The sequence below is a fragment of the Tursiops truncatus genome, chromosome 9 (genome assembly GCF_011762595.2).
Source record: "Tursiops truncatus isolate mTurTru1 chromosome 9, mTurTru1.mat.Y, whole genome shotgun sequence".
Taxonomy (NCBI): domain Eukaryota; kingdom Metazoa; phylum Chordata; class Mammalia; order Artiodactyla; family Delphinidae; genus Tursiops; species Tursiops truncatus.
Genome location: NC_047042.1, coordinates 17,685,571 through 17,700,375, shown reverse-complemented (window position 1 = coordinate 17,700,375; position 14,805 = coordinate 17,685,571). Strand labels below are relative to the sequence as shown.

The following is a 14,805-nucleotide window of genomic DNA, read 5'->3' as shown; positions in this document are numbered from 1 at the left end:
CCGCAAAAAAAAACAAAAAACAAAAAAAAAAACGCATTCACAGGGCTTCCCTGGTGGCGCAGTGGTTAAGAATCCGCCTGCCAACGCAGGGGACACGGGTTCGAGCCCTGGTCCGGGAAGATCCCACATGCCGCGGAGCAACTAAGCCACTGTGCCACAACTACTGAGCCTGCGCTCTACAGCCCGTGAGCCACAGCTACTGAAGTCTGCGCGCCTAGAGCTTGTGCTCCACAACAAGAGAAGCCACCGCAGTGGGAAGCCCTCGCACCGCAACGAAGAGTAGCCCCCGCTCGCCACAACTAGAGAAAGCCTGCGCACAGCAACGAAGACCCAACACAGCCAAAAAATAAATAAATAAGTAAATAAATAAAAGAAATCTATTTAAAAAAAAAAAAAGCATTTGATCTGGTAACCTGGTAATTTTAGTCTGGAAAATAGACCTCAAGGAAATATCCCCCCCCAAGAAAAGTTCAAAGATATTCTCAGCAGCATTGCTTACAATAGTAAAAGATACCATAACCAACCTGGTCTATGATAAAACAACTGAAAATGACAGGCATGAGGGTTATCTCAATCTAAGGAAATGTGTATGTGAGACAATACTACCCAAATTCACAAGAAAATTAAAAATATCACCAGTATATGCAAACACTAATCATTACTTTATAAAAATGTAAAACATTTAACATATATATATGAATATATAACACAGATAGAAAAGGAGAAAAGGGAAGGATATAGGATGTCTCTATTTTTGTTAAAGTTGTTTTTTAAATCCATACAAGAAAAAAGAAAAACAAACAACAACAACAACAGAAACACTGACACATCCTTAACCAGAGAGGCCAAAGGGGAGAAGACAGGTGCGGATACAAAAGGAGGAAGGAGAGAAAAGCATGTGTTTAAGTCACACCTCATTCATTCATTCACTCATCTTTTAAAGCATCTCTTTGCCACATACCATGCGCCAAGCACCGAAATATAATGGTGGTGATAAGACAGACACTGCCACGGCCCGAGGGTTCCCTCAGGGAGAGGACACACTCTCCAGGTCCTGGCTGGCCACCACTTGGTCACCCTGGGAGTAGAGAGCAGGGTCCCCTCTGAAGGTTGGGCTGCCACCTGGAGGACCTGAGGCCAGTGAACAGCCTGCCTGCCCCATGGGACAGAGCTGCCATCCTCGCCTTTTATTGCCCCAGCTATTCCCGTGTGTCTGGAGCCAATACGGTAGTGGAGGGGTTGACCAGGAGTCCCACCTGCATGGTGTTAACTTCTCCGTCAGAGTGACCTCGGCCCCAACCACCAACATACCCACTGTGCAAGTCACATGAGTGTAAAAACAGAACCACCACAGCTAAGATGAAAACTGGTGGCTTCCAGCTTTACGATAAGCTGTTGGATTCCACCTTAAGATGGCACAGCTGACATCATCCCCACTCCAGGGGCACTGAAGGGACAGGAGTGGCAGGCAGCCGGAAGCTGGGCAAAGCTGGGGTATCTTTGGTGGGAAGATACAAGAACGGGGATTCCCAATGTCTAAAATACCTGAACAGCTGGGCCGAATCTTCCCAAGACTGTCTTGAGGCCACATCAGTGGCCTTTACCCAGGTGCCTTGGGCTACGCACATGAAAAGCCCTGGGCCCTGTCACAGGCATGCGTGGTCCACGCCTCAAGGAAGGGCCGGAGGATCCTGAGGTATGATGTCGGGAAAGAGCCCAGGCCACTATCCACCTGAGACCTCCTGGTGCCGCCCAGGGCTCCTCTTCTTGGGACAGCAGGGCCAGGGCTCCCAAATCTGTATTTTTTAAAAGATCCCGAGGTCATTCTCTTGCTCTACACAAGCTTCGGGAGTCACTGGAAATGTGGACCAAACACTGCTGTCTTTGGAATCAGAAAGATCTGGGCTCAAATCCCAGCTCTGTCACTCATTAGCTCTGTGACTTGGGCAAATAACTTAACCCCCTGAGCTCCAGTTTCCTTACCTATACAGTGGGAACAATAATGCCCACATCATAGGGTTACGAGTGGGCAGGTACCCCTATAGTACATTGAGGCCCCCCATCTTAGCACAGGTCCCATGCTGTAATCACTGGTTTACTGGTCTAGGCGTCCTGTCGCTGGACGCACGGAGAGCAGATGTCTTGTGCCTTCTCTCGTCCCTGGCATTCAGCCCAGGGTCTGGCCTTGGTAGGCACTCACTACATTCACTGTTGAAGAAATGAGAATGTGAGGATCGATAACACATGGAAGGTGGCTGCCCCAGTGCCAACTCACAGTAGGCGCTTCACACAAGTTCCCCTAACACATACACATGTAGACTAAAAAAATACAAGCAGTAGCTTTCCTAAGGGGGCAGTTCCCTACCTTCTCCCTGCCCCTGAGTTAAAACTATCCATTTACAAGAATCCTACAGGAGCACAATTGTTTAAGAAACATCGGCTGAGTAAGGAGAGGCCAGGGCTGCTTGATTCCTGTCTGTACCGACCTCCGGTTTCAGGAGTGCAGGCCACAGTCTCTAGAGGTGCACAGTCCCAGCTCACTGCGAAGCTCGCGGTGTCACCCAGAAGAGGCTTTTGTGGTCCGACGGCAGTCACTAATAGCGGAAGCATTTCTGTTCTCCTTGGAGTGGCAGTTGGCAGTGGCAAACAGGAAGCTGTCTTGAAGTAGGGTGTGGTTCTGGCCTCTCAGTGTACATGTACGGAGACACCACTTGTTTTTCCCCCTCCAGTCCCCTTCTTTTTCCCTCTGCTCCCTTTTTTTTAGGAGCAGGTCTGAATTATTTCGTGGAAAACACAGCTTTTTACAAAATTGAAGACCAACCTTCACCACCATACAAACGAAAACCAAGGGTAGGAAGGAGTCTAAAATACAGCAAGGGTCTATTTCGCTACCATCAGCTACTTGCTGGGGACACCGAGTTAGCCCCCGGCTGTGCGCGAGTGGGCGTGAGCCCTCCCTCGGTCTCCCCGCGGGTACACAGGAAACCAACCCCGCTAGAAACCAGGCCAGGTGCGCTGCCAATCGTGCTCGGGCGCTGCCAGTCCGCCAGCTGGCCGGCCACCAGCATGGACTCAGGGACCACTGTGTGCACACACCGGACCGAGGACCATCCGCGAAGAGTAAAGAAGGAAAAACCACAGGTTGCCAGTTTCCAGCAATTTTTGAAGTTTGAGTGAAAGAGACCCGAAACATTGCTTAGCACCGCTTGCATATAAAAATGACCAAGAAAAATCAGTAGCGAGTAGATAAATGCATCAAGTGTGTTTGGAGCTGCACATAAGTGCAGAGAAGTGGAGGGGATGAGCTGGTCAGGTTCAGTGCAGCCACTTCCCGGGGCTAGGAGAGGTGTGCTAGAAAATTTTCCACTCCACTCCTCCCCAGGCCCCCAGGCTGGCGCCTCCAGAAGGCCTGTCCAAAATAGACGGGTCCCCAACCCAGCCTCCTACTCCTGACCTCTTTCCCAGGCAGCAACTCTCCCCGCTCCGCCTCAGCCCTGTCTCAGCGCCAGCCCACAGCCCAAGGGCACCGCCTAAGCTCCACCTCGGACTTGCTGAATGGATCGTGGGCTGACAGCACGCTCTGCTTGCCGTGACCTGGACCCAGCTCCACGCCATCCTGTGTGGCAAGCGTGCCCTGTGCTCACACTTACACATCCCAGGGAGACAGCCTCGCTGTTTGGATAAAGGGGCTGAGCCAGTGACACGCTGGGAAGCGCAACTCGTGGGAGCCGTTTCCTGGCTCCTGGCTAAGGGTCCTGGCCAGTCAGAACGCACCGCTTCCCCTTTAAGAGAGCACGCCCAGATGCGATTAGGGAAAGGCAGAAAGAAAAGCCCGGAAAGACCAGGGTCGTATCCCGAATTTGGCAGATGAACTTGGGCGCGGGTGCGCGCGCGCGCGCACACACACGGATCTGAGCAGCCACTGTATGGGAAGGGTCAGGGCCTTCCTGCAGCCCGACTGCACGATGGCCCCTGCAGGCTTCCCCGGGGACCAGGCTGAGGCCAGGGGCCCACGCAGCCTGCAGGGGCCTCAAGCCTTTCTGCTTCCTTTTCCCTCAGGGCCTGTGTGCCCTGATGGGCAGAGTCCACTGCAATACCCAGCACTCTGCTTTGGAGAGAGTAGAAACGTCATTATAAAGACTGAAAATTACTTTTGTGGGACATTTTAAGTATGAATTCAAGCGGAGAGTTTTCATTCATTCCTTATATTTAGAAAGTTTATTCCCTGATCTTGGCAAGGGATAGTAGATTTGTGGGGAGGGGGGATGTCTAAAAAAGACAATGGGTCCCAAAAGGCCACACGCTGTATGATTCCATCGGTACAAAATAGCCAGCATAGGTAAATCCATAGAGACAGAAAGCAGACTGCCAGGGGCTAGGGAAGCAGGGAGTGGGGAGTGACTGCTTCAGGGGTACAGGGTCTCCTTTGGGGGTGATGAAAGCATTTTGGAACCACGCAGAGGTGACGGTTGCACAACATTGTGAACAGACTGAGTGCTACATTACAATTCAACTGAGCATGCCCCCTGCACTCAACACCACCAGAGGGGTGGGCAAAACACCTAGGCCACCCCTCCGGCCTGACCCCTGGACACACCCCTACACCCTCACCCCATGTAAGAAACAAGCTTACGCCCCCCCCCCCTCAGCGAGTGGGCAAGCAAGGGAACCTGTTGCTTGATCTCGTCCCCCCCTGCTGCAGCAGGGGTCCCAATAAAGCCTTGCCTGAAAAAAAAATTACAATTCAATGCTTTAAGATGATTAATTTTGTTATGTGAATTTCACCTCCATTAAAAAAAAACCCAGCAGTTTAGTGTGTTTTAGGTATTTTTATTTTCTTTTATCTTCTACTAGGATCTCTCCTATGTTTCATCCAACATTTCTTTGTAAAACCTGCCTGTTACCTGATAAATCTTAAGTTAACCCTGGCGGAAGAGTATACGCCTTTTAATAAGGAAAAATAAAAACAAACCCCTAAGAGATAAAAGCTTTCCAAGACTCAGAAGTAAGCCTCTACTGGAGAATTTCAGACTATGGGAGGATGGCATCATCTCAGACCATGGCACGTAAACTGGGCAGTGCTAACTTGGCCTTTGTAAGGCTGTCTCAGGTTGGGACCATCTCCAGCAGCTTGATCATATAACCAAAGCCAGAAACAGGGAGTCTCCCATGGGAGAATTATTCAAGGAGAACATGATTTTGGGTCTCTGACTTTGGGCTTCCTTTTCCCCTGTCGCAGAGAGAGTTTCTTCCCAGAATATAGCAGAATCAGTTTCTGGCTGGGAAAGGGCTATGCCGCTTGTTGAAGCAGGACTAGTTTCTACAAGTCCATTTCTTTGGAATGGAGCCAGTGGGTATGAGGGTGTGTGACTCGACCACCCACCCAACCCAGCCCTACGGAGAGGGCTAGAGACAGGGTAAGGCTGTGCGCTGTACCCTCCAGACTCTAGGCAAGAGGGTCAAGGGCTCATGGGCACACTTCCCCTGCTCAGGGGACTGTCAAGAGGAGGCCTGCTGAATGTTGCAATACTCAGAGGAAGCACAGATGAAAGGGCAGGCCCTGTGGCCCAGGAGCCTGCGTGTTTCCAGAGACAGCTGGGAGCAACTTTCTTAGTATCTGTTTGCTGAGAGTTCCAGGATGACCTGGGGGATAGAGATGTGAACAGCTTCCATGGGCCAGCTCTCCCAGAGCCCTCTGGTCCTGGTGAAGTACCTTCCCTTACCTCTTTCACTGTTCTCTCCTCATCTCAGGTGCCTGGGAATAAGTAGGTGGACTAGGTTTTCAGCAAACAGATGGCTTAAGAAAATAAGATGGGGACTTCCCTGGAGGTCCAGTGGTTAAGACTCCGCACTTCCACTGCAGTGGGGGCGGGTTTGATCCCTGGTTGGGGAACTAAGATCCCGCCTGCCGCGTGGAGTGACCGAAAGAGAAGAAAAGAAAAAAGAAAAGAAGATGCAATATGTATACTGCTCTGGCACCTGAGGAGCCGCAAGTTTAGAACCTTAATGCTAAACACAAAAACAGGCAGGCTCAACCCAATTAAACAATGGGCAAAGGACTTGAACAGACATTTTTTCAAAGAAGATAATCGCATGAAATGATGATCAACATCATTAGTCATCAGGGAAATGCAAGTCAAAACCACACGATACCACTTCACACATACTAGGATGGCTACGTATATAAAAAACAACAACCAAGAAAGCCCCAAAATGGAAAATAACAAGGGTTGCTGAGGATGTGGAGAGACTGGAACCTTTGGACACATTCCGTGGGAACGTAAAATGGTGCAGCCTCTATGGAAAACAGTATGGTGGTTCCTCAAAAAATTAAACGTGGAATCACCATATGATCTTGCAATTCTTCTCCTAGGGTACACACCCAGGAGAAATGAAACAAACCCCTGAACGTGAATGTTCACAGCAGCACTATTAGCTATAGCCAAAAGGCAGAAACGACCCAAGTATCCATCAGTGGGTGAATAAATAAATCGTGGTATATACATAACACTGGACAATTATTCAGCCATGAAAAGGAGTGAAGTACTGATACATGTTACAACATGGATGAATCTAGAAAACATTATGCAAATGAAAGAAACCAGGCACAAAAAGTCACATATTATATGAATTCTATTTCTATGAAATGTCCAGAATAGGTAAATCTACAGAGACAGAAAGCAGACGGGTGGTTGCCGGGGACTGAGGGGAGGGAGAGGGGGAAATAACTGCTTAACGGGTATGAGGTTTTATTTTGGAGTGATGAAACTTCTGGAACTAGACAGAAGTGGTGGTTGCACAACACTGTAAATGTACTCAGTGCCACCCAATTGTTCACTTTAAGATGGTTGATTTTATGTTGTATGCGTTTCATCTCAAAAACAAAAAAACCCAAAACTCTGCAGAAAGTGAGGGCCAAGACAATCCACAAGCAGAACAATCAGTTTCAGAATAACTGAGACTTACCTTCAGAAGCCTTCTTGGAATCACTTAAAGGAAATAATCTTTAAGTTAAGGTAACTAAGGCGACCAGTAGGAGAGAGCAGATAGACACTCACTCCAAGTCGGAAGTCCCTAAACGTGGCCGATTCAGGTCCACAAAGAAGTGTTAATTTGTCTCGAACAGCCAGCTGCTCCCACCACCCCACACAGGGGCGCACAAAGGCTGCCCTAGCCACTTACAGATGGGACTCGGAGGCACAGCTCCCCTCTGCCAGCCCCCTCATTCCTGATACAGCCATCATTTCCACCAAAGGGGCTCAGGTCTTAGACCATAAAGTTGGGACAGAGTCACAGACTCCCAAAGAGCAAGAAGAAACCCCACAGGTAATCACTCTCTGCTACCTGCTGCTGGACCCTTCCAGGGCTGTTAGCCTCTTCGGAGGAGCCATAGCCAAGGGGCCACCCAGCCTGGCTTCTCCACTGCAGGCCCCGAGCTCTCCAAGTTCACAGCAGGCCAGAAAGCACCACCGCTGGACAATCTCCCCTACGTGAGCTGCTCTGTGATGCCCGCACGTCCACCCCATTTCTGCCCTGTGGGGGTCACCTTGAACCAGTCGAGTTTCCCTTCCATGGGACACCTTGCCAAATGTTTGTTCCCCGAAACCTCTTTCTCTGGGATAAATACTCCCAGACATCTTTTAAAATCATTCCTCACTAAAGGTCATTTTCGCTCTTCTTCTGATCTCTGACTGTGCTTTCTAAACTGTGCCACTCAGAAGGGAGAACATCACAGGTGAAGTCTGGGCAGCTCCCAGCTGTCTGTTCTGGGTATCATTCTCCTGTTAAGGTCACTAGACATCCAAGCTAGATTTCTTATTTCTTTTTTTTTAAAAAAATTATTTATGTATTTTATTTTATTTTGGGCTGCGTTGGGTCTTCGTTGCTGCGAGCGGGCTTTCTCTAGTTGCAGCGAGCGGGGGCTACTCTTTGTTGCGGTGCGCAGGCTTCTCATTGTGGTGGCTTCTCTTGTTGCGGAGCACAGGCTCTAGGCACGTGGGCTCAGAACTTGTGACTCGCAGGCTCTAGCGTGCGGGCTCAGTAGTTGTGGCGCATGGGCTTAGTTGCTCCACGGCATGTGGGATCTTCCCAGATCACGGATCGAACCCGTGTCCCCTGCCTTAGCAGGCGGATTCTTAACCACTGCGCCACCAGGGAAGCCCTAGATCTCTTATTTCTGAGGGCTGCATCACCCCTGAGTCTTATTTCACATGCTTTACTGCCAAGCTGCTTATCCACAGGTGTCCTTTACAAATGTCATCTGGTCGGAGTCAGTCCACTGCTCTGGCCTGGGGAGATCTTTCAGGACTCTGACTCATTAATATAACTCTTCTCCCTCCTAAATCTACTGCTTGAAAAATTGGATAATCCTGCCACTAATGCTAGTCTTCTTCCAAATCCTCCTTCATAATGTGGAAGGGGACAGGGCCAAGCGGGCAACTCGATCTATTCCCCAGGGCGACAGCGACCTGTGAACAGTACTCCAGAGGAGTGACTCTACCGAGCCACCTGCCATTCAGGGCAGGTATGTCACTTGGCCCACACTTCATCTTCACTGGTACGATCCCATGGATGACTAACAAATGCGGCTGACAACAGCCCTCCTGCTACCAGTGGTTGAAGGACTAAAAGTAAAGCTCTTAGCAGTGCCTTGCACATGGTAGGCAATCAAACGTGCCTTTATAACTGACAAGAAATACAATAATAGAAGAAAACCGGTTTTCCAACTCCCAAACTACCCTCCTTACTGGCAACCAAGTATAGACATTAGGCAGCTGAAATCGATACGAAAAGAACCGGTGCCCAAGGGCTGGTGTCTGAATCCCCACACCCTCCTTCCAGAATCTCCATGCTCTGAGGTTAATAATACCACCCTTCCAAGGCTATAGGAAGGAGTCACTGAGATCAGGCATGTAAAAGAGGTTTAAAAGTTGAGTCAGGCTATGCACACATAAAAGAAAAGTATTATGATTATTACTGTTACAAATCTCTCCAAGATACCACTTCCACGAGCAGAAACCTGCCTGTCCAGTCAAGGAAAAACCTACAGCTGCACTCAGGTTGTCCGAAGGCAGGTCTTCCAGCTCAGAGCAGCTGAACTCCTGCAAAGCAACTTCCCTTTCCCAAGGATGGCAGGATTGAGAGGGTCTGACCAATTCAAATGCAAAAGTCCAAAGGCGAGGATGACTGGGAAACTTCTCAGTATTCACTGCCATCCCTCTCCAACACAAAGGCCTGTGGGTTCCCTTCATGGCTCTTCATTCACTCTGGCCACGAGGTTATCTATACGGTGGGATGGGGGCACCCATAGTCACTGCTAGCTGAGAGGCACACAATCCGACACACACCTCCAAGCTGAGGCCTTCAAAAGGTGAGTCTCCAATCCCAACCCAGCCTGTCAGACAGGAGGAGGAAAAGGGGAGTGCAACAGGGGCCCCATCCGTAGGGGCAGATTGGAATCAAATCAGAACAAAGAGCTGCTTAACCTCTGCGTTGCAGCTGGTGCATCCAGCTTGGATGGGGCACCGAGAAGGCGAAGGTCTGACGGATAATGTGCGAGCCGGAGCGTGGCTCCCCAGCTCCACCGCGCAGGCTGAGCCCCCATCCCTTCTTTATACCGGGACCAAAGGGCTCGACCTGTCCCCACCAGCTCAGCGGGGCTACCGTGAGAAAGCACAGAGCACGCTCTAAACTGTGCAAGACCGAAAACAAGCCTCATCGTTATTCTCTGCAAGGTCAGAGGAGACCAAAAAATGACACAGAATACAAAATAAACCACCTCACTTTATATAGATGAGAGAAACATGGAGGAGAAAAAGAAATCCACTCATGGCAGCCCTGGGCAGTGAGAATTATGTCACGCCTCGGCCTAGGTCACATTTACTACCTTGGAAATTTCCATTTCGACTGTCCATTGTCATTTCATGTGTAAGTTGGTGACGCTGGGGGGGTGGGTAGTGGTGAAGTTTGGACCTGTCAGGGAGGGACCCACATGCCTGGATCAGGGGAGACTCCCTACTCAGAAGGCCTTTCGCAAGGCCCAGATGATGGGCCTCTTCGATTTGTTTGGTTTAAAATATTTAAGCCGAGGCACAATGAAGTGTCTCATTTACGACGTTCCTCCTGGACCATTAGACGGGGATTCCACACTCCTCACGCTGATGAACATGCTACTTAGCCATGCAAATTCCGGGAGCGCAGACACGGAGATGGGAGGTGCTCAAGGTATGCTCTCAAGGGCAGATTTAATTACACAGCCATTCGGTGGGCAAAGCAGACCAATTTTTAGCCAACTGTTCTGGTAAATATTATGGGAAGCCCTTTCATAGAGTGCTAATGCTGGCTTAGTGATTTCGATCGTGCCCGGCTTTAGTTCTCATGCAAACACGCACACGATCCCCAAAGATGCTACCGCCAGAGCCGGAAAAATCAAACAGATTTTAGCCAATATTAGCCAATATGCTATCTTGCCGTTGAATATTATTATTTCCTTTTAGTACTATAAACCCTTCAGTATCACTGTCATTTACATGAGGACAAACTGGAAAACCCACTCACTTTCCAGCGACCGGCCTTCCTCTGCCCCTCCCCCCCGGCTCTCGGCAAGTCCCGCCGCCCGGCTTCTGGGCCGGCTGCACTGCTCCCCAGGGTTGGACAAAACCACCACCACGAACCCATTTCGGACGTTTGAAACAATACCCAATCACTGCATCCATTCTCCCACAGCGTCCCAGAGGAAATGGCATCATTACTTTCATTTTACTCCGTTTGTGACCAACCAAAAGCAAACAACACGTCCTGAGACAATTATCAGGGTATCTGATGTCGGCAGCTGGAGAGTACGCTCGGGAATGTTATCAAATGACCTCGCGGAGAAATTAATTTTCAAGAGCTAAAATAACCTTCTGCTGCACATGCCCGGCCGTTTCTCTAAATGCAGAAACGGATTTCACTTTCAGCAGTTAGAAAACTCTCAGGCATGCCCGTTTTTTCAAAAAAGTCTATAAATAACCCAGGATCAGCAAAATTTATGCAAAACATCCTGCTAGAAGAAATGTAAACTAAAACCACTTACAGAGAGACTCGGGCTGCCAACTTAATCTGATTCTACGACGACTGTAAACACGTTGCACTTTTGGAACCTGAAGCGATCCATATTAGCACGGATGCCATCACAGAAAAGAAAAAGAAAAAAAAGGAAGCAACCGCCCCCTTCCCACACTAAACAACAACAAAAGCCCGGCCCCCAAACAGAGCACCGTGATTCGGGGTTCGGGGTTCTGCACGGTCCAGGACCCGACGGCTGACCAGCTGCAGTCAGTACCAGCTTGCACACGCCAACTGTTTTGACTACAGGCACTTGTTAAACACAGAGTTTCAGGTCCTACCAGTTGGACACCAGAAGTTCATAGAACTGACCCAGTGCCAAGAACAACAAGCCCAGAAAGCGAAACGGCCGCCTCGTGCGCCGTAGTTTTTGTTAACTGTTTATGCAAGCCCCAGAGCAATTGGGTAACAATTAAGAAGACAACCAAACTTAAATAACAAAAGCAGATTACCACCTTGAAGGAAATGTAGATGTTGGCAGATAAAGGTCAGACTTCAACCGAGTTTACTGGTGGGGTGGGGGGTTTTCGGAGAGAACCGGGGGGTGGGGGGAGGGGCAGGTGTCACATGACGAACTGCGGTTATTAGCAGACGGAACTGGGTGCTTCCTTGAAGCATCTTTTACTTAGAGGTTGACTCAGATTTTGCAAATGTTGAGGCCTTGGTACACATCTGGGGTGGTTGCAGAAGCATTGGAACTTGGATGTTGGTAAATCCCATAGGAGAAAAAAAGGGGCGTGCCGAATGCAGTTTTGAGACACGGAAAGGGACTTCCAAGTTCCCTGCTCCGTGCAGCGAGGCCACTGAGCCACACAGGAAGCAAATGATTGAGGCACATAAGAAACAAATGGAGGGATAGCGTCCCTGGGCTTCTCTGACCTGGTCCTGAGAAAGGTTTCCCTTTCCTCTTTGAGGGTAGGGCTGCTGTGGCCAACCTTCCTCCCTCATCCAGACTGTAATCTGTGTTCTCTTACAGGTAACAGTGAATCGAGTATTTTCATTTGGCAAAATAAAATAAAAAGGAACACTTAAATCACGTATTTAACAAAGTTTTTCATTTCCTTCCCAGAATGCATTAAGCACTATCTCATTTTTGGACCAAGAGAATTGACCAGATGAAATTTTAGAATTATCTGAGCATTTGAGAAAAGTGAATTCCAAGAGAATTGGGCTGCGAATGTAAGAGTGAGAAATTTTTAATTGCTGAATGGATTCAAATCTAACCTCTGCCCCACCCCTTTCTTCCTATCTATCTATCTATCATCTATCTCTGATTTGAATAAAATGTTGCCCCTTCCCCACTCCAGAGGTTTAGGGGAAAGTAATGAGTAGGTAGAAACAGGTTGTTTATAAAAACCATTGTAACCACAGGCCAGGTTCACGTTTATTCTGGAGAGTAAATGTCGTTCCTCTGGTTCCGGGGGTCACCAGTGCAATGTGGTGGATATGAACCCACACAGTAGCTGCCCCTTTCCTCCTGAAGGAACCTACATTTTCTTACAAACTGTATGCAGACATGGTTTCACTGGGATCTGAAACGGAGCCGCCCTGGAGTGAAAGCCAGCAGTTGCCTGACGGATCAAGAGAGAAGAGCACAGGCAGCTTGCAGCCTCCCAGACAAAGGAAGGCGAAGGGGAGAAAGATGTTGGGGGAGGGGAAGAGAAGAAGGAGGGAATGGTCGGGTGGGACAAAGTAAGGCTCACACCAGCCCCCGCCCCTGGATTGACAACTGACTTCTTTTTTTCTTTCTTTTTGCGGTACGCGGGCCTCTCACTGTTGTGGCCTCTCCCGTTGCGGAGCACAGGCTCCGGATGCGCAGGCTCAGCGGCCATGGCTCACGGGCCCAGCCGCTCCGCGGCATGTGGGATCTTCCCAGACCAGGGCACGAACCCGTGTCCCCTGCATCGACAGGCGGACTCCCAACCACTGCGCCACCAGGGAAGCCCCGACAACTGACTTCTTAAAGCGACCCCAGAATTTTGTAAGCCAGGCCTCTCACTTAGAACTCCATGGCTTACATGTCTCCTCCCTGCGCATTATATTATTTGATTCTCAGAAACATCCTAGGAGATGAGAGAGGGCAGCTACGATTATCCCTGTTTAACAAAAGAGGAAAACGGAGGCTCAGAGAAGCCTTGGTCTCAGCCCCACGAATGGTGACTGTGCTGGTGTGGTGCTTTATTGTCTGCAAAGCATTTTAAAAGTAGTGGGCTTTATGATTCCCATTTTCACAGACAAGTAAACTGAGATTTTGGAGAGGCTACAAATCACATCCAAGGCCACACTGCAAATCATCAACAGCGTCAGGTCTCCTAACTCCTGACCCAGTCCCCCTTGCTTGCCTTTATCATGTTTCCAGAACACGTAATGATAGAGCTGAAAAGGCCAGTAGTTGTTTTAGTATAAAAGCACATCACCTCCCTTGATTTCCTCAAAACTCCGTCTTCATGGTTTTTCAGTTCACAGATTACAACTCCCTAAACAAGGAGGTTTCCTCTCCACACCGTGGGGAGAGCTCCGGCCTTCTGCACTTCCGAGCTATTATTTCAATGCAAAGCAAACACCTCCACCCAGTTTGCACTCTGTCTTCCTTTGATTTGATTAGTTCACCCACGTGCTAATCCCTGGCTCCTCACCTAATCCCAGTCTAAGCAGCCACCAGAGCGGATGCCCCAGCAGGCCTGCCAAGCTGTATATTACATAGCCTGCATCTCCAAGGTGTGCTGTCTCGCATGTGGAAGTTATCTGGCTACATCGTTTCTCCAACGTGTTTCAAAGTTATGCTTTTGCTGGGTTCTTTTGTTACAGAGGCTGATGAAAATAATGGACCAAATGAAGGCTGTCACTGTTATGTTCCTTGCCTGTGCCAAGTGGACACACTCCCAGCTTGATAGAGGGTGACATTAGTATTCTATGACACCCATGAGCGGGCTCATTGTAGGTCTGGGGCATTTCCTCTGAGGAGATATGGTAGCGAGTTTGCCGTGGGGGTTGTAGGAGTGAATGGGGACGTTTGTCAGGAACCCAAGCACTCAGGGCCATGAGCAGAGATGCCAAATGTGGACTGCAGGATGGGAGACGTCAGGAGGTGATGATCAGAAAGTTCTAGAATGTTTTGCAGCCACTTTATGAACCTACCTCTCCCCCTTCTTTCTCCCTGAAAACACAGCACAACAAAACATAGGACCAAAGGCCAGGGAAGCTGGATGCCAAGGTGGACTTCATGTTGAATGTCACTAAAGCAGCCTAGGTCGTGAAGACTCATCAAATCCACGTGCCTCTGTTGGCGGGAGAAGCTCTGTGATTAGATGCAGTGCACAGGTGGCACCTCCCACCGGTTTATTTGAAGTTGTTTTGGTAATCACAGGACATTTGCATCCATGCTGCCTGAAAAGAATATGGGGCCTGGGTAAATCAGAACAGTCTCAGCAGGAAAACACGCTTGCTTACAAGACACAAAGTGAGGAGAATACTTCCATGTACCTTGTGACTCCTCTGAGCACAGAGATCTTTTTTTTTTTAAAGTAGGACAAGCACTGACATATTTAGGGAAGACAGGATAGGCTATTTAAAATCAGAACTCCTGAAAATCTGAGAGGCATGGCCTCCAAATCAGTAAAATTAGTGATAGTGGGCTAATAGAGGAATACGGAATATTAGCATTCATCTGTTGTTGTAGCTGGTACCGGTGTGCTTAAC

The 14,805-nt window shown here is 49.0% G+C and overlaps 1 protein-coding gene across 11 annotated transcripts in view; it reads right to left on the bottom strand.

Annotated features, from left to right (window-relative positions):
* The window catches only part of ATXN7L1 (ataxin 7 like 1), a 360,884-nt gene that overhangs the window by 179,759 nt on the left and 166,320 nt on the right, over positions 1-14,805 (bottom strand). Inside the window, exons 1-2 of one of the 11 annotated variants that reach the window (XM_073810169.1) lie at positions 2,487-11,045; positions 1,984-2,208 (exon numbers count right to left, since the gene is read on the bottom strand). The exons of 8 other annotated variants lie outside the window; for them this stretch is intronic. Coding sequence is in view for 1 of the 3 variants with exons in the window: in XM_073810167.1 (XP_073666268.1) it covers positions 2,487-2,610 (124 nt within the window). In the remaining 2 variants the exon portion in view is untranslated. Of the gene's footprint in view, positions 1-1,983; positions 2,209-2,486; positions 11,046-11,258; positions 11,465-14,805 lie in introns of those variants that run through there. 2 more of the 11 variants (XM_073810170.1, XM_073810167.1) reach the window with 2 other exon arrangements.